General features: G+C 58.6%; 1 protein-coding gene across 2 annotated transcripts; it reads right to left on the reverse strand.

The window, feature by feature from the left end:
* Positions 1–1,936: 1,936 nt before the first annotated feature.
* MKNK2 (MAPK interacting serine/threonine kinase 2) lies at positions 1,937–13,224 on the reverse strand. Of its 2 annotated transcripts, none has more exons than XM_019657483.1 (14): positions 13,050–13,224; positions 12,774–12,908; positions 10,040–10,127; positions 9,840–9,941; positions 9,658–9,755; positions 7,658–7,737; positions 7,258–7,331; positions 6,879–6,983; positions 6,656–6,711; positions 6,440–6,535; positions 5,805–5,999; positions 5,187–5,288; positions 4,336–4,379; positions 1,937–4,071 (listed from the first exon to the last, which is right to left on the reverse strand). In XM_019657483.1, exons 2-14 carry the CDS (start codon positions 12,822–12,824, stop codon positions 3,834–3,836), a joined length of 1,329 nt encoding a protein of 442 aa, XP_019513028.1. In that variant the 5' UTR covers positions 12,825–12,908; positions 13,050–13,224; the 3' UTR covers positions 1,937–3,833. The 2 variants fall into 2 exon arrangements, with proteins under 2 accessions (XP_019513028.1, XP_019513027.1); XM_019657482.1 differs by having other exon boundaries at positions 5,124–5,288; positions 13,050–13,223.
* Positions 13,225–23,074: the final 9,850 nt, after the last annotated feature.

A 23,074-nucleotide genomic window follows, 5' to 3' on the forward strand; every position in this document is an offset into this window, starting at 1 on the left:
GGCGCAGCATCACTGGCCCTACTGTGGGATCTGAACCAGGGCTCTGCTGCTCAGAGCTGGCATCCCAAGCCAACTCTTAACCAACATCCACTTGGCCGACCCCCTTTTAATTTTTGTTAAGAACAAATTCACCCTTTTAAAGTGAACAACAATTCAATGGTATTTAGTACATTTACCGTGTTGTGCAATCATCACTTCTAATTCCAGAATGTTCCATCATCCGAAAAGAAAGCCCCATCAGCAGTCACCCCCAGCTCCTGACAAGCACTAACCCCCGTCCTCTCTGTGGATGTGCCTGTTCTGGACACTTCACGTAAATGAAATCGCACAGTGTGGCCTTGTGTGCCTGACACAAGTTTATTTTTAAAAGTTTTAGGTTTACAGAAAAACTGTGAAGACAATACAAAGAGTTTCCATACCCTCACCCATTTCTCCTATTAATGGGGACATCAGAGCCTGACACTTGTCAAGGGAGCAGAAGGAAACTCCCCAAGACACAGAAATGATGATTTCAACATGATCTTGGGATGATGGGTCCCACTTGCAGAGTCTCTACTGGGATGTGTGTAGCCAGCGCCTGTGGGCAGCTGGGGAGCCTGAGCTGGTGTCTCCATTTACCTATGTGGATCCTGGGCCCAGGGGGCCAGTGAGGCAGCAGTCACGGGCTTGGGAAAGGCTCCTGGCTGCTCCAGCTCCAGTATTTTTCTGCTGCTCCTGGAGGAGGAAGACATGGAAGGGGCAGGATCGGCTCAGAGGAAACCACAAACATAAAATCCACAGCCACAGCTCAGAGAACAGACTGTGCCCGGCTGCAGGACTTGGCAGGCGGCAGGGGGCAGGGAGCGGTCAGCGGTGAGGCATAGCAGGGCTTGGTAGGGCTCTGTGCCACCTGAGAGGGCGGTGTCTTGGCATGTGGCATTCACTCCTCCCCCATACACACACATGCCAGGGCAGGCAAGGAGCAAGGGAGGAACCTGGGAGAATTGAGAGGGGCCTATGGGAGCTGCTAGGGGCCTGGCACAGGGTGGGGTAGCTCTGAAGTCTGAGAGGTGGCTCAACCAATGCAGGTGGCAGGGGCCAGGCTCAAGGGTGCCCAGGTTTCCTTCTAGAGATGGGTGGGGGGAGGGCATGCTACCTGCTGAGCTCAGGCTCCTAGGAAGGAGACCGGTGACCTGTTGCCCCCTGCTGTCTCAGGGGTCCTAGTGCCTCTGTCTTGCCAGGTCCACCTTTTTTTTTTTTTTGACAGCTTGGAGAGACCCCTCCCTCACTCCCACACATCGTCCAGTCTGTTCCCAGGTGCTGGCAGGTCACCTCCTCACTAGGTCCTGCATTTGTCGTTTTGTAGTCTCCTAGCCACCACCCCCACCAGGCCTGTCATCCCTCACTGGGCTAGCTGTGAGGGTGACAATGGTTCACCAGGTCCTTTAGGCCCCAAGTTCACACTCCACATGGTGGCAAGGTCCTTCCAGAAACATCTGACAGGGTCTGCCCTGCTCACATTCCTTCTGTGGTGTCCACTCAGGAGAGACAAAAACAATATACACACAAAACCTGCGCACGTAAGTCCACAGCAGCATGACTGACAGCGGCCAAAAGTGGGGACAGACTGTGTCCATGAATGGAGGAATTGCTAAACACGTGGCCCATCCACACACAGGTGTGTCACTCTGCCGTGAAAAGGAGGCGCTGACACTCACAATATGGATGGACCTTGAACACACGGTGCTCATGAGAAGCTAGACACAGATGGCTCTCAGGGCCGCTACTGGACAGGCCATCTGAGGACTGCCCAATCCCCACCCCCCCAAGGCCCTGCAAACAAGCCAACCCCACATGCCCCTTTGGAGTTCCTGATTCACAGCATCATCACTGCCAATGAACGTTTTGAAGCCACTAGGTCTGGGGCGTCTTGTTACACAGCAACAGAAAACCAGGATGCAGGCACACCTGAGTTTTTGGGTTTTATTAAATCCTTATAAAACAGAATACAAAATTCCGGCATTGACAGTTGGTGTCAGGAAAACTTCTGAGCTGTATCAGTTTGCCTGGTACAGTGGAGTTAAAGTGCTTGGATGTTTTTCCCCCACTTCAAAAAAATGTTTTGTCTTTTTTATGTCTTAACATTTAAACACTGCCGTTCCCTTCCCCTGGCACCGGAACAGCCCAGGACCCTGGGACCCAGGCGTTCATTCACAGTAATGGCTCTAACCAGCCAGCCCCGAGTAGCACTCAGTGTGACGAGGGGGAAGAAAGTGGGTGACCCCACCTTTGAGGGGGGGAAAAAGCTGTTCACAGCTCAGCTTTCCAGAGTAAAACGGCCATGTCACCTGTGGCCTGCAAGGCTCCATTTCTTTTACAAAAAGGCAGAACCTTTTGTGAAAATGTGGAATCACTGATGGGTGATAAATGATGAGGGAGAGGGCGGCTACCTTACCCTGGGGGCCTTTGGAAAGGCCAGTCCACAGATCTGAGCGGGTTGGGGACAGGGGGGGGGAGCATGGGCCCCCACAGATTGCAACAATCGTACAAGACTTGGGGGGCCAGACATGGAATCTGAGTCCCCAAACCCACAAGGCCCCCCCAACATTCAAGTATTCTTCAAGAACAAGGAAGGGAATTTAACTGGTGTTCTTAAAATACTAACGAAACAAGATAAACTAGAAGCCAGAGGGCAGGCAGCCTGGCCAGCCTGGATGACCAGGCCAGACCCTGGGCCATGTGCCCTCAAGGGCGCTGGGTGACTGGCAGAAGCACATGTACATGAAGAGGAAAGCTGTATTGCATAGTGTTTCCCACCCGAGGACAAAGAGGGGCGTCTGTCTCCCCGAACCTGGTGGGTCACGCGACATCTGAGCTGGGTGCTGGGATGGGAGGAGGGGAGCGCTGGTTCCTGGGTGCCCGAGGGAGGCCATTTTCCTGAAGGTGGGCAGAGCAGGAACACTGCCGTTGCGGGGGGTGGGGAATTCAGAGGGACCCCAGTCAGCCCTGGCTCTGGGAGGGGCAGAGGCGGGGCTGGCAGAGCTTCCATGCTAACCAGAGGGGCAATGGGGCAGGACGTGGCCATGGTCAGACTGAGCCCTGAGAAGGGGCACTCGGGTGCCCGGGTGGGGGGGTCTTCAGGACCCCCGTGTTGGCTGACGGGTGCCTGTCCAGCCCTCCCACTTCCTCCAGTGCCCTGCTTCTAGGTGCGCTGAGCCCCTGGTGGAGAGGGCTGAGGAGGGACAGAGGGTGCACACCCAGGTCAGCTGCAGCTTAAGGTCAAGGTTTGAGGGAGCCCCGATTGTCAGTCAGCAGGGGAGGGGGGTTCAGTGGGTGGCCATCCACCCCGCCTGCCTGCACCCTGGTCCCCAATGGCCACAAGTGTCTTTGGGGTGAGAGGTCAGCCCAGCCTTGAAAACACTGAGGGCCGGGGACGGGGTGTGGGCCCCCAGCTTGGGAAGACAGCAAGCAGCCTCCTCTCCTGAGTCACGTTGGGCAGGGACTGTGGGCTGTGGGCACGGGACCTTTCACATTACAGGTAAGCGTGTGGGGCTAGGGTGGTGAGGCAGGGGCACACGCAGCCACTTGCGCCCTCCACTCTCCTCCCTGGGCGCCTGTTTGCTTTAACACCATTCAAAGGAAGAAAAAAAAAAAATGGGTGGGGGGAAGAAAAAAGGAAAAACCCAACAGCAAAAACTTTATATAAAAAGACCCCCCCAGCTGAGCCGAGCGCCTTGGAACCCAACCAGGAGGAGTGCAGCCCGCTGGTCACCGGCTGGCAATAGCTTAAAAAAATCTTTAGCTCTGATAGGGGAGGGGGTGATCTATGTACAGGGGTGGGGTGGGGTGGTGGTTCATGCGTGGTCCCCCACCAGGACCACGGGGGCTGCGGACAGGCTGGCTTGCTGTCGCCGCTGGGCCAGCTTGGACTGGGATGGCGGGGACAGCTGCAGACAGCGTGAGGTAGCTCGGATGACCACGGGCTGGCCCTGCCCTGCCTCCTCCAAAGCGTCCTCCTCACGCTGGGCCAGCTGCCGGTTCATGGCGATGGCTTCGGCTGCGAAGGACGTGAGGTCTTTGGCACAGCTGTTCCTGGGGACAGAGAACGGAAATGGCCACCAGATGCACCCCTGCTTCCCTTGGGACCCCGGGGTCTGTGTAGTGCCCTGGAGGAGGGGCTGCTGGGTCCAGGGACCCCCAGCTTTGGGGGAGGGGGCCCAATCTGTCACTAGCACCTGAATGGCTTCCCCCACAACTTAAAGAGGGTTTGTCTGTTTTAGACGACTTAATGTTTAATGGCCCCCCAACACTAGGAGCCCCCCCTCTCCAGGCACCAAGACCCCATGCAGGTCTCACCTCTGTAGGACCATGGGTGTGGGCAGGGTGTTCTCCGGGGCACACTGGAAAGAGACAGGAGAGAAGGGGCTGGAAAGCAGAGCCCAACCTGTTTCCCTGGGAAACGCTTCCCAGTTCCCCAGCTAGCTATGACACCACCATGGTTAAGGGGTGCACCCACCTGGAAGCTGAGGCAGGTTGGGGAAAGGGGATGTTACAGGAGCCCCAGTGCGTGTGGTTGAGGGCCAGTGGCTCCCCAGCAGCCCCTTCCTGACCATTCCCAACCCAGCCCCTCTCCCTTCTCAATCAGTGAATCTCCTGACACCCTGGGCAGGGGCTCAGAGCCCCGTCCACTAGCTTGCCTCCCGCAGGCAGTCCTTGCTCCCCATGGGGGCCCCATCCCTGGTAGCCTCAGCTCAGACAACCACTGGCTGGGAGAAATGCCAGGCTCTTCCGGGATCAGTGGGGACAGAGCCTTGTCGGAGGCTGGCTGCCCACCAGTCTGCCCCTTGCCTGACCTCAGCTTGCTGCTGTGTGCCAGGCTGGGAGAGGCCTCAGTACCTCCAGGGTAAGGGCAGCAGCTCCTGCAGTCCCCACCCCAACCTGGCCAGCAGGTGGGAGGGATTTCACAGCTGTGCCTGGGCCCTCAGAGGATGTCTACACGAACCCCAAACCCACGCCACATCTGGGGGGTCCTGAGGCTGGTCCCTCAGGGTTCTCAAACACTTGCTCTAAGTCACCCCTGGCCCATCAGAGACTAGGCAGAGGAGGGTGGCCCCCACCCAGGGCCTAGCGCAGCTGGCACTCACCCCCTGCACCCAGGGGTGCTGCAGGACCTGCGCGGCACTCAGCCTCTGCTTGGCATCGCGTACCAGGAGCTTGGAGATGAGGTCTTTGGCAGCAAAGGAGATGTGGGCCCAGTCCTTGTCGGGAAACTCATACTTGCCCTCCTGAATGCTCTCAAACAGCATATTCTGGGGAACACACGAGGCAGGGTCAGCCACACTACTGAGTGACAGGCTCTGTCAGGGCCCCCAGGCCCAACCACATGGCCTGACCTGTGGCCCAGGTGCAGGGGCCTGGGAATGGCCATCCAGACAGTGGGGTGAGACTCAGGCCCAGGGTAATGGGATCAGCTGGCAGGACAAGGAGCCCTGAGGGGCCAAGGAAGGCAAGAGGACAGCTGAGTGGGACAGCGGCCTCGGGGAGGTCCTCAGTCAGCTCTGCCCAAGTGGGGCCTGGCTACCGAGTGTGAATCCTGAGACTTGCTCAAGCCCTGCACAGAAGGCTAGAACCTAGTCACCCCAAACCACAGGCTTCATCCTACCTCAGCTCCCTGACCCGACTGCTTTCTGCCTTTGAGGTAGGCCGGGGGACCTAAAAAGCCTCAGGAAGCCCAGGAAAGTCAGGCTGGCATCATTCTGCAGACCTGGTCAGTGTTTCGGAGCCAGGTCCTAAGGGTTGTACGGGCAAGGGGTGGGGGCCCGCACCTGGCAAGCTGGGCAGGCCTCGCCACGGTCCCAGCCGCAGTCGCTGCCACAGTGGCCCACAAAGGGGGGGTAGCCGCTAAGCAGAATGTAGAGGATGACGCCCAGGCTCCAGAGGTCGCAGCGCTTGTCGTAGATGCTGGCCTCCTCGCTGAAGGCCTCCACCACTTCGGGGGCCATGTACTCCGCAGAGCCGCACTGTGGGCCGGGTGTGGGGAAAGGTGTCAGGCTGGGGAACTCCGGGAGAAGGAGAAGGTCCAAGGGCAAGGGGCACCTCGGCGGCCGGGAGCTCCCGGGGTCACGTGAGGGGCTGGAACGCACAGTCACCTGAGCCCAAACCGCTGTGCCTGACAGTCCTGCTCAGCCAACTAGAGACTACTGATGTGGACCGCCCCCAACCCCCACCCTCTGCCCAATCAACAGGTGCTGGGAGCCAGCCCAGCCCCGCCTGACCTCAGCACCGCCCCATGACGCCAAACCAACCAATCAGCAGCTGTTGCTAAGCGGAAACTGGAGCTCTGAGGCCCCAGCGGCCGAGCTGCAGAGCTGCGTGGGACCAGATGCAGTTCCCTCTTCTCGCGCCCTCCCACCCCACCCCTGTAACCCACTGGGGAGCCTCTGACCCTGCGGGCTCTCACCGGGGTGAGCAGCTCTGGGGTGGAGATGGGGGAGCAGTCCCCGTTGAGTTTGATGCCACTGCCCAGGTCGAAGTCGCAGATTTTCACAGGGGAAACCTGGGAGGGGTTGGGAAGGGGCAGTGAAGTGGGGATCCCACCTCTGGGGGTCCTATCCAGCGCGTACCTGGCCCCATCTGCCCCATACCACAGGGAAGGCCACCTCCCAGGGCCCCTCACCTGGTTGGGGTGCTCACAGAGGATGTTCTCTGGTTTTAGGTCCCTGTGGGCGATGCCTAAGGGGAGAACCATGAGGGAGGGGTTAGTGGATGGGGTGGGCCCACCTTCCAGGAGTCCCAGACAGGTGTATGGGGGAAAGGCTGGACACCCACGGGACTCAGGAATCTTTAGGCAGGCTGGCGAGAAGTAGGCAGCACCCTGGGCAGTGATCCTCACCACCCACCTTTGTTGTGCAGGAAGTCCAAGGCGCTGGCCACATCCTGCACGACCACACTGGCCTCCAGCTCGTTGAAGTGCCGGCGCTTGTGGATGTGGCTCAGGATGGAGCCTGGGGCCAGGCCACAGTGGAGGGAGAATATGTAAGGGTCACTTCTGTGTCCCCAGGCCATTGCCCAGTAACAATACCCATTTCCACCTGGCAGGGAAGCCCCCACTCTGGCCTCCCTGGGCCCAAATTCTTGACCCTAAGCTGCTGTGGGGACAGGAAACGGACTACACAAGCCCCCTCCGATGTGCAGGACCCTTTGAAAGGTCTTCCCTGGTGGCCCTGAGCTCACAGCCCATTAGGACCCAGCTGGACATGTCTCCCAGGCCCCACATACCGCCCCGCATCTTCTCAAACACCAGGTAGAAGCGGTCCTCCTCCTCGAAGAACTCAATGAGCTCTAGAACGTTCCTGGGGTGGGGGGCAGGATAAGAATGAGACTTCCTGAGGCCCTGGTGCACGCCCAGCCCAGGAGGCACGCCCAGCCCAGGAGAAGCTAGCCCTCCCCACCCCCACTTGCCCACACGACGGCTGGGACTGGGTCCATGGGCCTGTTTCCACCTTGCCCACCTCCGACTGCCTGCCTGACACTGGATCCACCCACAACACCTAGCACAGGGCCTGGCACATAGTGGTTGCTTCCTAAATGCTTGCTGGGGTGAGGAGGCATCCAGGCCCATTCATCCACTAAAAAGTGGAATGGGGCCCAATGCTGTGGTGAGGGTGGGTCATGTTACCTGTGTCCCTGGCATTGATACAGCATCTCCACCTCCCGGAAAACTCTACTCCGAATGTGGCCAGGCTGCTTCTCGATGATCTGAAATGTGTGGGGGTGGGGAGACACACCAGTTGGGTCAGCCAGACTTTCCAGAGCACAAAAGGCCCCGACCAGAAACTTCCCCTATACCTCTCTTGAAACCTTTAAGCTCTAGAAAGCAGAGCTCTCCTATGGGGACCAAGAATTTACCAGAAGTCAGAACTGCAGCATCAGCACAAGCAGGGGGCAATGTGTTTCCCAAATAGCACCAGGGGAAGGGTGCGGGGGCAGGAAAGGCAGAGGAGCCAGGCCCTCTCCTCTCCTGACTTCGACAGGCCTCGGGTATATATGGGGCCTGGGGCCCCTACAAAATACCCTTTTAGAACGTCAGGTTTCCTTGGAGTGAGCAGCCTCCTGTCCCTGACCAGAAGACTGGTGGCCACTGTGCTGGCTCCCACACCACCCAGGGGACTGGAGGAGCCTCAGGGCACCTGGCTGCCAGCCAAGCTGTCCCCGGCTTGCCTCAGTGCCAAGTCTTGCTTCCTCAGTTCCACATCAGTCTGGGTAGATGTCTCCAGCCCCATGAGCCTGAGTGTTTCAGGCCAGTTCAGATTGGTACCCGCCACCCACCAGCAGACACAGCCTGCACCTCTGCTCCCAAACCCCTCTGGCACCAGGAGCATTGAGAACCAGAGGGCTCTGCGCCCATCCCCGAGATGCTCTCAAGCCCACAGAGAGGTGGGGTCAGAAGATGCCTGCTGGCTCTCACTGGGCAACCTCAGGTCCCCTCAGGTGGGCAGGCTGAGTTACCACCCATGCCTGGGGTACCCTGCCCACCATAGCGGCTTGGAGAAAGGAAATGTGGTATGTTCCATGGGTCAGGCTCCTGCAGCAGGAAGAACACAAGTCCACTGGCCTCTAGGGCCTGGGCTTATGCACTGGCCCACATGTCCTGTGACAAACACACCTGTCCCAAACACGGGCAGGACAACCAGATTCCAGGGACTCTGGAGACAACGCCCCTAGCCATGCCCTTCTGGAGTGAACTGAGCCTCATCCTGTCCCTTGGGAATCTGGCTAGGCCCCTACTTCATGAGGACTGCAGCCTTCTGGGAGGTCACACACGGTGTGACTCAGGCTACCTAACCCCTCCGAAGTTTAGGAGAGTCCTTAGGAGGAAGATGCTCAGAGATACATGGGTGTGCAGAAAGTGATCGATGCTGTGTCCAATTCTCCAGCAACATTTGCACCACCATACCTGGGCGCTCCCAGGGGGTAGGGACCACAGCCGCCTTTGTCATGGAACTTCCACCAGGGCCTAAGGCTTCTGGTCAGCCCAACTCACCAGGGAGCACCTGGCCACCCTGCCTGGGCAGTCAGCCTCCTATGACCCCACCCAGCCCAGATGCAGGGTCATGAGGGAAGCCTGGAAAGTTTCTTGGAATGCAGGGTCTGACAGTCTAGCTGGATAACACAGGTCACGAGGCCGTAACTGCCAGGTTGCACCCTGGGTCAGAGGCTGCATGAGGGTACACAGGAGGCTCTTCAGGGCCTGCCTTGGTCCCCCCAAATGCCAAGCCCCCTGGGTACCAAGTACAGCATGGCCTTTTAAACCTTGTAACCAATATGGGGAAGCATTTGTCATCCCTGGGGACTGGTCTGAGGTAACCCAGCAGGCAAGTGTCAGCTCTGACCAAAGCCTCCGGCTCTCAGCGGCCGCTCTAGCACCAGGTCCTCAGCCATCCACATAAGGGGCCACCCCTCGTGGCCACTTCCCACCTCTGCCTGGACTCGGGGGCTCAGCCCTGGCTGACCTGGATTCCTAGGGATAGCCTGAGTCACCAGCCCTGGGGACATTTTTAGACACTGGTTTTCACCGGTTGCCAGTCCAGGAGCTCATATGAGCTCTCTTCCTCCCACCAACTGGGCCAGTGCCAGATTGCAGAGGCTGCTGGGGAGAGGTGAGGGTGCCGAGCTCACCTTGACAGCATACTCCTGGTTGGTGATGAGGTTGATGCAAGTCTGCACACGGGCATGGGCACCCTCTCCGAGCACATCCTCCTGCAACTGGTAGACATCTGGGGAGCAGGGGGGCAGTGAGAGTGGTCCTGGGTGGCCCCGTCATCTCCCTGCCGCCCCCCTGCCCTGCCTGCCCCACTTACCTTCAAACCTGCCTGAGAAGCTATCAGTAGCCCGGCATCGCTTCTTCTTCTTGCCCCTCTTCTTAGCATCTGGGATGTCGATGGGCTGGCTTGTGGGCATATCTGTGCCAGGAGGCACAGAGGTGAGGCTCACTTGGCTCCTTGGGCTCTTAGGACCCGCCCAGCCCTCACCCACTGCCCCTCCCTCCTGGGCCCCTCACCAGGACGGGCTGGGGCTTCCAAGCTGAAGTCAGTCTCCCTGGGGTGGGCTTGTTCTAGAGAGAAGGCCAGCTCAAAAGGATTCTCTCCCTGCAGGGTAGAGGAGAGAGCTCTCATGCTCCATCGCTGCCAAGGCGGCCCCACCACAGAGTGACCCATTATGCCAAGGGGGAGAAAGCCTGGCTTTGACTGACCATGAAGAAGTGGACCTTTAACCCCCAGCTCAGGACCCTTGGGGCCTCTGGAAAGGGGGCATGTGAGTCACTGTGGACACCTCGGTTTGTTCACCTGCAGAATGGGGACAGCTGGTTGGGGAGCAAAGGTGCAGCGCTGTCAGTGGAGGGTGAGTCACCAGCTCCAGGGCAGGGCTCCCAGCCGGCTGCCCGGCCTGCTTTCCCACGGCCTCATGGGCTCAGCCCTACCTGTGCACGGCCTCAATTTCCCCTCTATGTAATGGGGCACCATCTTCCTCCCGGCTGTTCCCTCTGGAGGCTCACAGGAGAGGTACCCAGGAGCTCCAGCATGAACACTGGGCTGCCTTCTGCCCAGGCCACAGCATGCACTGTACTGTTTACCCCCAAACACCCCCCAGGTGGGAGCCCTCACAGGCTCAGTGCCCAGTGAAAAAACCAGCCTTTTCAGGGAGGGGCCTGTTCAAGGTCACCTGGTGGCCCCCAGGACCAGGACCTGGGCGAGGGTTCCAGACCCTGCTCAAGGCAAGCAGGCAGCTGAGGATTGAGGAAATCTCTTGTGCCAAAAACAGAAGATTGCTGGGATAAATGCCATTTCTGCAGAGCATATGATCTGATGTGAGGACTGATGGCCCCTTGCATGAGGGGCAAGACCTTCGAGGCTGGAACACTGAGGCCCAGCTATATTCCTTTAGGAGTTAGCCCTAATTTAGGTCCCCCAATCCAGGTAAACCAGGCAGCCAGGTCCCTGTGGACGTGGGGAGCCTACATATAGTAGGTGGTGCCAGTGCTGATGCTGGGTGACCTGGACCAAGTCACTGCCCCTCTCTGGGCCTTGTGACAGCTGGGGCTGGGGCTCTGACAGTAGAGTCATCCAACAGAGGAGGAACTCCAGGAGAGTCCTAGGGGGATCTTGAGGGGGTCACTCTGCCAGGCCAGATTCCTGCAGATGGGAGGCCTGGAAGCCAGGCCGGCTGCAGAGGGGGCAGTTGGAGGTCAGAGGGAGCGCTGAAAAACAGGTGTGGGCCCTCCCAGCCTCCCCACCCACCCTGTAGATAGTTGCTAAGAGGCCCAGGTGGGCAGGGGAGGGAAAGAAGGGAGCACTCTAGCCTTGCTGGCGCTCATCCACCGGCCCCTGCCCTTGCCCATTGAGGAGTCTCGCCTCCACAGGGACGGCAATCAGCTCCGTCCTTCCACCTGGGAGATGGACCCCAGGATGGCCACAAAAGGGGGTGATTAGAATGGAGGATGGATGTGAGGAAGCTGCCTCAAACTCATGGAACCGCATAAGGACGCAAAGACTCAAGGGGACAAGCCCCTCCTCACCTCCACGCCCTGTCCCAGCCCCTAATTCAGAAAAGCTGGACCTTGGAGGGCCACCTCAGAGCCAAGATTCCCTGTCCAGTGTCCCTCCTCCCTCCCTTGGAACTCCCACAATCACACCTCGGCACAGGGCACAGGGCTGTCGGGTGGCCTGCAAAAGGCCAGCCTTCAGACCTGAGCAGTGTGGGCGGGCCAGGCCGAGGGCTGGCTGTGGGCCTCCAGTCAGCAGGCCTTGGCAGGAGGTGGCTGGAACCATCCAGAAAGTTTGAGTTTGTGTTGGCTGCAGAGCTGGCTCTGCGCACTGACCCTGTGTCAGCTCAGGCGCAGCCCCAGAAGGTGAAAGACCACCACCAGTCATGTCTCACGTCCACCCCCTCCCACCCAGCCCCAGACGTTTGGACATGCCACGGCTGTCGCTGTACTGGGGGGGAAAATGACAGGCATTTGGGCAGGGTGGGGCACTGGCCTGAACGCTGGCTGGAGAGGCCTGGGAATTCTAACCCAAACAGTCTCATCTGGCTCCTCCCACCCTGGTGCTCAGCACACACATCCCCAGGTCCTGCCTCCTCCACAGGGCAACAGGTCCCTGCCCAAGGAGGCCCAAGGAAGCCATTACATAACTCTGCAGACGGGTGGGGCGGCCGCTGACATCACTGCATCCCCTAAGCCAGGCTCCATAGGGCCCCTGCCCAGCACCTGCCCGACCACCCTAGGTTTGTTCATCTGAGACCAGGACTCAGCTGTAGGGCAGCCACAGAAACTTCCCACTCTGACAGGAAATAGTGATGCTTGGGCCTGGGGTGTCTGGGAGGTGTAGGGCTGAGGGGGAGGGGCATCCAATCCACTCCCCAATTCTGCAGACCACCTAGGAGGACGTAGGTGGGGGGTGGCCTGAAGCTCTGCCTGGGGTTTCTGGAGGAAGGACCCCACAGACGCTACTACGGTACTGGGGACAGAACTGTGGCCTGCACACCATCCCCAGCACTATACACCCAGCTGGGGTTTGAAGAGGACACACAGGCAGCGGCCCCTGCCGCCTGGGGTTCCTGGAGGAAAGACCCCACAGGTCCCAGGGCGCTGGAGACACGGCTGGGGCAGCCCCTGGCACAAGGTGGGGGTCGGGCACGAACCCCAGGGGATCCTGAGGGCGGGCTCCGCGCCCCCGCCACCGGCCACTAGGGTGGTCCAGCTCCGGACGCCCCCAACCCGACTCGACCCTCACCTTGAACGAATGGTGGAAGCCCTGAAATTCCGCTGTTTTCTTCTGCACCATCTTCTGTCCGGGCCCCGCCAGCGGGGGAGAGGACGCAGGGCCCGAGGGTTGGCCCGTGGGAAGGGGGCGGCTGGGGAGGGGACCCTGAGGGCGGTAGCAGACAAAGGAGGTCGTGAGTGGCCCCGACCGGCGCGCCGGGAGCCCAGGCCTGGGCGGCGAGGCTCCGCGGGGCCCGATCCCCGCGCCCGGGTCGGGGCCGGGCCCGGGTCGCCAGGCCTCACTCACCGGGATCAGGCTCGGACCGGGGCCGCAGTTCCGCCGCCGCCGTCCAAGACACGCAGCCCAGATCCCGCTGCGCGGACCGCGCGGGGAACAGCGCCGCCGCCGCCGCCGCCGCCGCCGCCGCCGCCGCCACCACCGCAGCGGACGCCTCCGCCTGGGCCCCTGCCGCCGCCGAGAGGAGTCGCGCGTGCAGCGCCGCCGCCGCCTTTATGGGCCAGGCCCGACCCCGCCCCTGACGCTGGCCTCGCTCCTCGGCCCCGCCTATACGCGCGCGGCTGAGGCGGAGCTGGGAGGGCGCTCCGGGCTAAGTACGGCTGCGCGCTCCGGCTGTGGGGCAATCCCATGCGCCTGCGCTGTGCGTCGCGCCGGGCTCCGGGTGCGGGATCCAGGAAGGGTCTAAGGGGCTAGGCGGATGTGGGCGGGGATGTGTCAGGCACCTGGAGACCCGCGAGATCCTGGTACGGAGCCGGAGTCCGTCCCGGTACTCTGGCAACTCCCTCAGTTTCCCGTGGAGAGCCTAGTATGCACCGACTTCTTTTGACGATACCCCTGCTCTAGAACCTGCTGTGGCTCCCTCTTACAACTCCCGGATCCTGGCCCCAGCTGTCCTGCCCGCGACTTGAACACTATTTGAGGCCCAGCTGCCTTCCCCAAGGATCTCCTCCAGAGTTCATCCCATTATTAGCAGGGAAAGGGGTTCACAGTAGGGAATGGGGACAGAAATCTGTGAAGGAACCTCCCTCAGTCCTGCAAAGGGGCGTTTTTCCTGGGCTGATAGGGGGAAAGCTTAAGGGATAGGGAGGCGAGGACAGAAGGTAAAACAACCCCATTTCGGCTGGGATCCCGGACCCAGGCTTGGATAGAATTAGCCTGTCCTGAGCCGGACCAGCTCCCTGTTCCCGCAGCATGGTGGAGCAAAGTTCTCAGACCCCATGCTCTGGGCACATGGGGGCACAGGCCTGTAGGCTGGAAAATCCTTCCTGTCTTCCAACCCCAGCTTGTCCTTCCAGAGATTTCCAGCCACCCCCCCCCCAACTGTCTCCCAACAGGCTCCACTGACCTGAAGCTGGACTGTCCCCTTTTCCACCAACTGCCTCTATATGCTGCCTGCCAAGGCTGCGGCTCAGACCTCAGCCAGCCCCAGAACGTTTGGAGGAACCTCCCCAACCAACCTCCTGCCATCCCCAGCCTGTGCCCTGTATGTACATACGTACACGCGTGCGCGTGTGTGTACACAACATACATTGGCTCCAGGTGCCTGGGATGGGGCTCACAGACCTGCCTACTTAGGGAAAGCCTTGGGTCCCTCCTTGTCCTTTCCACCCCTTGGCTGTTCCCTCCTTAACCCTGCCTCCTGTGTGTACGTGGTCACCTGCAGGTCTTCATGCATTTGTAGATGGCACAAGTGGGAACAGATGAACCACTGCGCCTGCCCAGAGGGTCAGCTCCACGAGAGCACAGATCTGGCCAATGCTGGTCCAGGGGGCAGCACAGGGCCTGGCACACATGCAGGAAGTGCTCACTGAATATTATTTAAAGAACGGATGTGTTTGAGTGTTTGTACGTGTATGTGCGTGTGCGTGCGAGCACGCCTGCGTATAAGGGTTGTGTAAGTGTAACATGTTCCTGACGCTGCTGTAACAAAGTACAGCACATGGCGTGGCTTAAAACAACAAATTTATGCTCTCATATTCTGAAGGCCAGAAGCCTGAAATCAGGGTGTTGGCAGGTCCACACCCTTGCCAGAAGGCTCTAGGGGAGGATCCTTCCTGCTTCTTCTGGCTCCTAGTGGTGCCAGCAATCCTTGGCGTCCCTTGGTTTATAGACGCATGGGACTGAGCACTGGAACTGGCCTGGGTGCAGGGATCTGTGGGTGCCTGAGCTGTGCTGGCCAGGTGAGACAGCCAGGGCTAGCCCCAGCCTGGCCTGCACTGGGGGCGAGGGGGGCTACTAGTGGGAATCAGGGAAGGGGAGGGACCTCTGTGCCCTGCCTGCTGACTCTCAGGCCTCTGTGTTCTGCTCTGGGCCAGCCGCCAACCCCAGATAGCCGATACCTGCCATCTTCCTGGATGATGGCCCTGTTTACAGGTGCAGCTCCCAGAGGTGCTGGGCACCCAGGGAATGAGGGAGGGAGGGACAGCTGGAAGGTACCTGGGGGTGCAGCTGGGCCTTCCCACTCTGCCTGCCTTTCCTGGGGCCCCCAGAGTTTTCACCTGCCTCAAGGAGGGAGACTAGACCTGCTGCTGGGTGGAAGGGACCTGCCAGGCAGGTGAGGCAGGAAGCCTGATGAACCCTGCTTCTCAAGCCTTCCTGTTTGGTCTGCAGATGGCAGGTTTTTTCTTTCCAGACTGGGGCAGTGACAGTGAGCAAGAGACAGGTCCAGCCAGGGCTGGTGGACAGGACAGGCGGGCCCAGGACAAGAATAAAGGACACCTCCCAAAGGATACCAGGGGAGATGGTCAGCCTGGGAGGGGCCTCAGGATTGCCCTGGGGGTGCCTGGGGCCAGCCTGAGGTTCCCAAAGCAAGGAGAGGTCCTGGGAGGCACTTGCCAGAAAAAGGAGGAGCTGGCAATAATACCTTTACTGCCCCAATCATGGAGGGGGCTTTGGAAGTCTTGAGCCAAAGGGGCAGGGAGCTAGCTTCTGCAGGGTGACTCTCAGCCTATGTCGTATGTGAGGTCACCCAAAAACCCCAGAGGAGACACCAAGGCAGGTCCTGACTGCCATCCCTGGAACCTCTGCTCCTCTCTGAGCCAGGAGGAGGCAGGCTGGCTGGGTGGTGTCCACTGTGACCTGATCAGGTGGCCGGAGCCCTAGCATCCTGGGAGCTCAGTTGGTGCAGAGTTCACCTCCTGGTCAGTGTCTGGGGACCCTAGGGCAGCTCAGGGCTTCCACAACCAGCAAGTAAGGATCCCAGATTTAGCATATAAAAATATAGGATGCCACTTAAATTTAAATTTCAGATAAACAATAACTTTTCAGTGTTAAGTCCCATGTAAAAGTATTATCACAAGCAATTATTATCTGAAATACAAATTTAATTGGTGTCCTGTATTTTATCTGACAACCTTACCAAGGGGTGACAGTAAAGACCTTTGTCCTCCAACATTTAAAAAAGGCACCAGTGGGCCGGCCGAGTGGCGCGTTGGTTAAGAACTGGCTTAGGACGCCAGAGGGCCGCGGTTCGGATCCCACATGTGAGGGCCAGTGACACTGTCCTCTACAGCTAAGATGGTGAACGGCAGCTCGACCCGGGGCTGGGCTGCCGTGGGTCGCTGGCGACGGCGTAGGCTGCAGCCCCTGCTGCAGTGGGTTGCCATGGGCTACCGTGTGTAGCCGGCAGCCAGTGTGAGCCGGCAGCCAGTGTGAGCAGCCAGCAGCCGTGGTGAGCGGCCATCCAGAAGCCGGTGACTGATCTGCCTCACCCGGGAAGAGTGCAGTGATGGTGCCAGCTTGGGCCAGTGAAGCAACATCCTCTACAACTAGACTGAAGAACAAAAACAACAGCAACTTGTTTGTTCCCCTTCCCCAAGTCCCCAGTGCTGTTCCCCTCCCCCGATTCCCCAATAAAATCTTAAAAAAAGAAAAGAAAAAAAAAGGCACCAGTTTGGTGTGTGAGCAGGTTTGGGTGTGTATGTGTATCTGTGCATGTTTAGAGGCACCGAGCCTGGGTCTGTGTAGGGCAAACTGTGAGCCTGTGTGTGAGTGTGGAGGTGGTGTGGGGACCATGCACTCACTTGCTGGTGTGTGCACACATGAGAGCAGTGGGTGCCCATGAGTGGGGCTGGGCACCATGGGGCCAGTGCTGGGACTATTGCAGTATCCTCACAAAGCCTGTGCAGTTGAGGGTAGGGTTGGGCCCCTCCCTCCTCTGCTCAGAGCCAGCCACCTGAGGCTCAAAGGGGACACATGGCTCACCCTCAAGCACTGAGCTGGTGTGGAAGGAGCCTAGGTCTCAGTGCAGCTTCTAAGCTAGGGTAAGGGTGTCAGAATCAGGGTTAGCACTAGGCAGCAGTTCTCAACCTTTCACAGGGGTCGCCTAAGACCATCAGAAAACATATTTTCGATGGTCTTAGGAACCGAGACAAAGCTCCTCTATCCGTCTGCAGGCCCACATGCAGATACGCCCACATACGAGTACCTGGCGACCCCTGTGAAAGGGTCGTTCGACCCCCAAAGGGGTCGCAACCTACAGGTTGAGAACTGCTGCACTAGAGTCTGGGATGGTTGTGGGTATGGGAGGCAAGAGTTGGAGTCCTGGGCTGGCACCCAGCCTTGCCTGCACCCCCTCTGCATGTTCCCACCTGTCTGGCCCCCCAGGTCACAAGAGGTCCCAGATAAGTGAGGGTCATGGTCTTGGGCCTCTGGCCCTGGGGCCACGAGGCAGGAACATCTGATGCAAGTGCCTGTAAGTGTCCCTTCCTGCTGGCTGATTCATGGCTAACTCCAGCAGTCCTGGGGACAGAGCCAGGGCCTCTGTCCTCCTTGAGGGTGGGGGTAGGGCAGGGGAAGGGAAAGCAGGAGTGGGTGTGGCAGGAGCTCCCTGCCCAGCTCTCGTTTAGAGTGTCTGGGCAGCCTTGGGGCCTGCCCTGCTATGACGGGGTAGCACTGAACACATCCTGCTTCCCAGGGATCAGTCACTAAAAGTTCCCAAGGGAGAGGTGGAGTGGGACTAAGGGGTTGGCAGGGTTGGCCCAGCAAATGGCCAAAGACCACTACCCTGCCCTAGTGACCAAGAACAGGGCACTTGGGGTATTCTTGGTCCAATGCCCGGTCTAAGGCATTGGACACCCAGGTGGCTCATGGAAGAGCCAGGTCTCCTGCTTCCAGCTGACCTGCTCCCCAACAGTGACCTGGGGCGTCACATACAAGGGTCCCTAGTTCCAAAGAGGGTGGAGGGATTTCACAGCATGTGTACAGGTCCTGGGGAGGGGCATAGCCAGTGGAGGGGCAGGATGTGGCTGGATGGGTGTTGGGGGCTTGAAGGAAAAGGGAGGCGGATGTGGGAGGAAACCCTGTGCCTGGCCAGGCCACACCAGTCAGGTAACCTGCTCCCAAACTCTTGTCACAAAACTGAAGGCCTCTCTCTGCTGGCTGACTCCAGGCCTCATTCAAAGGCCACCTCTTTGGGGCAACTCCCTGCCTGGCTGGGACCCAGGTCTGGAGTAGCACTGAGTTCTGCATGTGCTAGTGACACTTCTCCTAGGACCAGGCAGAAGGCAGAGTTGGCTCCCTGCTGTAGAAAATTAGTCACACCCTGAGGTGGGCAGAAAACGGCCCCCAAAGACATCTTCCTCCCAGTCCTGGACTTGTGGATGTGTGACCTCACAAGATACAGGGACTTTGCAGATGAGATTAAGTCAAGGCCCCTGAGATGGGGATGACCTTGGATTCCCCAGGGAACCCAGTGTCATCACAGGGTCCTCATAAGAGGGAGGCAGGAGGGTCAGAGTCAGAGAGATGGAAGAGGGTACACTGCTGGCTGTGATGAATGACGGAGAAGGGGCCATGAGCCAGGGACACAGCGCCTCTAGAAGCTGGAAAAGGCCAGAAACCATTCTCCCTGGAGCTTCCAGAAGGACCAGCCTTGCCCACACCTGGGTTTTAGCCCAGTGAGGCCCATTTTGGATTTCTGGCCTTCAGAACTGTCACAGAAATAAATTTCTAAGAAAGGCCCTAAATCTGTGGTCATTTGTCGCCCTAGGAGGCTCATACAGGCACTAATACCATCCCAGAGTTCCCATTTTGCAGATGATCAACAAAAGGCAAGTCCAGCCAGGCCAGGAGGAGGCAAACCAGTCTTCCTGGCCAGGGTCCCTTGAAGGGCAATGCGTCCAGGGGGCAGGAGAGGCCTGGAAGCCTGGACAGCTGGGCCTGGCTCCTGCTCACCTGCGAGGGCCATGAAGGTCATTGTGGCCAGAGGCGGCGGGTTCCTTCTAACCACGGCCCGTGCAGGGACCAGATTCCAGGAATGTACTCTTCTAGGGTTGGATTTGCTTGTGCTGCTAACTGCTCGAGCCAATCTGCTGCCAGGCATGTGAGCCGGAGCCTCTGACCCCTCCCTGCCCTCTGCAGCCTGAAGCCCGCGGCGCCCAGCCAGTTCCCATGCCTTGACCCCCATCAGACATGCTGTCCCCAGGGTGCTTCCTCTTCATCCACATAGCGGGGCCTTCTGGCCGGATGTCCTGGGGTGACGGGTTGCGGGGGACGGAGACTTGGGGTGCCGTGGACTCCCGGGTCCGGGCCAAGAGCCCTGGGGACCCGCGGCAGCCGCGCTTGCGAGCTAGTACCGGCGCTGGGCCTCTCTGTCCAACGAACCGAGCGGTTGCCGGGGCAACGCGCTTGCGTCAACGCACCTGGCTCAGCGCCCCGACTCCCAGAGAGTGGGAGGCGGGGCCATGGCGTTGGGCCAATAGGATTCCAGGGACTGAGTGTAGGAGGCGTGGCCTCAGCGCACTTCAGCCAATAGGACTGTTGTTGTCGGGGCCGCGCTAGTAGGGCCGCGCCCCTTTAAAAGGGAACGCACGCAACTTCCTGAGATTTTCTTGCCTTAGTGTTCAGGGTTCGAGGCGCGGCCGGCCTGGGTTTGGGGGTACGCCGGCCGGGCTCCAGCTGTCCCTGAGCCTCAGTGTCCCCAGGTGCGCATATCACGGGCGCCGGGGCGGCGCATCCAGAGCCCGTTGCTTCCCTGAACGACGCCCCTGCATTTATGCGGCCCCCCTGCAGCTCCCGCCACTACCCCGGGGGTCACCCAGGCCCCATGGCTTTATGGCGAGCACGTACCCCAGAAAGCCATACCGCAGGTGGGGGCCAGATTTGTCCCCAGGTCTGGGCCCCTAGGCCCACCCCTCTTCCCAGGTGCCAGGAAACAGCCCTTACAAGGACCCTTACCCACTTGGAAGGGTGGGGAGTTTGATTCCCTCGGGTCTCAGGTCTCAATGCCTGGAACTCTCCTTGCGGGGGCTCATCCTCCTGACACTGGAAAGCAAACGTGGGTGGTAATGAGTATCTGGACCCTGTGGACTCCCAGGGGGCAGCGGCCACGGTCACAATGTCCCGCCACCCTGGACAGATTCTCTTCTCCACTCTCCGTGCCCTAAGCCTGGGCTGCCTCCTTGGGGTCACCCATGGGAAGTGATAATGCCTGATGCCCAGGTCCCTGCCAAGGCTGGCCTCAAGGTATAGGAATGGCAGGCCCCAGAGATTTGGGGAGGAGGGGCAATTAGCCAGGCAGCGTCCCTGGTCATGTCAGGCTTTGGGATGTGGACTCAGCTTCCCCCTGCTTCCTGTCCCTCCATCACTCCCCACCCCAGCACCCTCAGACACCAGTAACCTGGGGTGACCTGCTTTGATCCTTGTTCCCTGATGATGTAAGATGTTAGTTTTAGGGGAAACTGGGTAGGGGGCATCCAGGAACTCAGTATAATTTTGCAACTTTTCTGTAATTCTAAAACTGGTTAAAAATAAAGTAAAATGAAAAAGAAAGCACGCCACTAGTGTGGCACAGCCCTCCAAGGCACACAGCTGGACATGCCTCTGAGGTGCCACGGGCCTTCAGCTGTTCTAGAAGCAGCTTTCCTGCTTCCCAACAGGCCAGGCAGGGAGGGCTGGCTTTGGTCTGGGTGGGTCGTGGGCTGTCTGTGGTCTCCACACTTCTCTGGGGGCCCTGGCCAGTGGGAAACTCGCCCATATGTCCAAGATTCTTTGGGGTTTGTAGAGGTACTGCTGGGGTGGGCTGTGAAGATGGAGGAAGGGGCCACAAGCCAAGGATTCGGTGCCTCTAGAAACTGGAAGTGGCCAGAAACAATTCTCCCTTGGAACTTCCAGAAAGAAACAGCCCTGCCCATGCATGGGTATTAGCCCTGTGAGGCCCATTTTGGATATAGGCCTCCAGACTGTGACATGGTAAATATGTGTGGTTTTAAGCCACCAAGTTTTGGCAATTTGTCACAGCAGCCCCAGGAAACCACTATGCCCTCACCCTAAGGGATGAGGGTTCATGGATCTTCTGTTGCTGCTATGACAGATTGGCATGGCTCCTTGGTAGCTTTTGGGGACTGGAATGACAGATGAGGACGGTCATTTGACAGAGGGTGGGATGGGTCCGCCTGCTCTAGGCCTTTCCTGCAGCATTCCTAATGGAATGTGTGTTCTTCTCTTGGCCTGGTGGGGTGGTCAGAACTCATGGTGGCCCCCAGAGTTGAGCTGAGGAACAGGCAGGAAGATCTGCTCACACAAATGGGCCACATGGCAGGGAAGAACAGAGGGTCCTTGGACTCATTGCCACCTCCAAATCATGATAGACCAGGGACCTTGCTGTGGGGTCCTGGCCAGCCTTGGGGCCCATCCCTCGTGAGGTCAAGACCAGGGCCTGGTGAGAGGGAGAAGTTTCCAGCAACTTGGTCAATCTGGGCAGGGGTCCTGGGTTGAGGGTTCAGGAGTGAGCACGCCTGACTCCATCTCCTCTTTCCAAGGAAGTGCTGGAGGGAACCAAGTGTCGCTGGAGTGAAACTCAGGTCAACCTTGGCATCTGATGAAAGCTCAGATCCTTGGCAGCAGAGCAACGGGGACCCTGCTGGCCTGGCAGACTCGGGGACCAGCCTCCTCCTCGTCTGCTTACAGCAGACAGAGCTGTTTCTGGCTGTTTTCCAGGGTAGGCGGCATTCCTGGGAGCAGAATTCCCGCCCAGGGACTGGAGGCCCAAGGACCAAGGCACCTGGCGGGGAGGGGTGGAGCGCGACAGCTGGTTTTGTTTCTCATCTGCTGTCTTTGGTTTGGAAAACAGGGCACATGGCTCCAGAAATATCTAGGAACGTGCCCCTCCCCCCTTCCCAGCTGGTGATCTGTGGTGGCATCAGAACCCTGTCAAAGGAGCCATGCAAACAGCGGCTGCAAAATGCAGCTCCTGGCACAAAACTGCACATGATTGAGATGGCCAGAGGTGGACACAGCCCTGGTATCCGTCAAATTACCACAGATTTAAGGCCTTTCTTAGAAATTTATTCTCTGGTAGTTCCGAAGGCCAGAAATCCAAAATGGGCCTCACTGGGCTAAAACCCAGGTGAGGGAAGGGCTGGTCCTTCTGCAGGTTCCAGCATTTCTGGCCTTTTCCAGTTTCTAGAGATGCCATGTAATCTGCCATGAGACGCAACATGTCCACAGGTCCCAGGACTAGGATGGGGATGTCTTTGGGGACCACTATACCAAATAACAGTAATAACTCCCAAATTCTTAAACTGGTTCTGCAAGTTTCCATGGTGTGCTTGCAAATCAAAGGGTAAGGTGACAAGGGCTTCTTTGGAAGTTATTTCCAAAGAACGTGGAATTAATTCACTTTGAAGTGAACTCTCCCCACAGAGCCAGTGCGCCCTCTGGGGACCAGAAGCTATAGCGGCTTGCAGGCTCGGTGGCTGGTAAACCTGGTGTCCACCTGTCTCATCTGCCACCCTCCCAAAAGCAAAGTCTGCAACCCCCACTTGCAAAAGACCACATGCTATTGGCCCTGGAGCTGCAAAATTTTACGTTTAAAAGGGGCCTGAGTAAGAAATCAGCTCCCATTTTTCACACATGAGAATACTTTGAGGGTAACTTTGTCCTGTGTCCAAGGTCACAAAGCTAGCTAATAACAACTGGAACAGAAACACCCCTCTATCTGTCCCCTCTCAATCTACTGTGCTTATTCCATTTTCTGGAAACTTATTTCACATGGCTGTAAGGCAAGGAGTTAGGATCACGTTTGGTAAGAGCGGGAAACAACTCAGGCGGGACTATGGGAGAGCAGAGCCCTCGTCTGTTTCTGACACTTTTATCCAAGTCACCCCCCACCCTGTTCCACATCATATTCTAATCCCACCCACATTCTGTGCATCTGTTCATATATTTGAGGTGCTTTGTCAGATCACAAACTGTTGTGACATCTAATATTTTCTTGCCCCTTGGGGATGAGAACACTCCAGTGATGGCAGTGACATGTCCTGATGCCAGGCCCTCCTGACAGGAAAAGAGAAATGACAGCCAGCAGCCGTGGG

This window comes from Hipposideros armiger, unplaced genomic scaffold (genome assembly GCF_001890085.2).
Source record: "Hipposideros armiger isolate ML-2016 unplaced genomic scaffold, ASM189008v1 scaffold_275, whole genome shotgun sequence".
Lineage (NCBI taxonomy): Eukaryota > Metazoa > Chordata > Mammalia > Chiroptera > Hipposideridae > Hipposideros > Hipposideros armiger.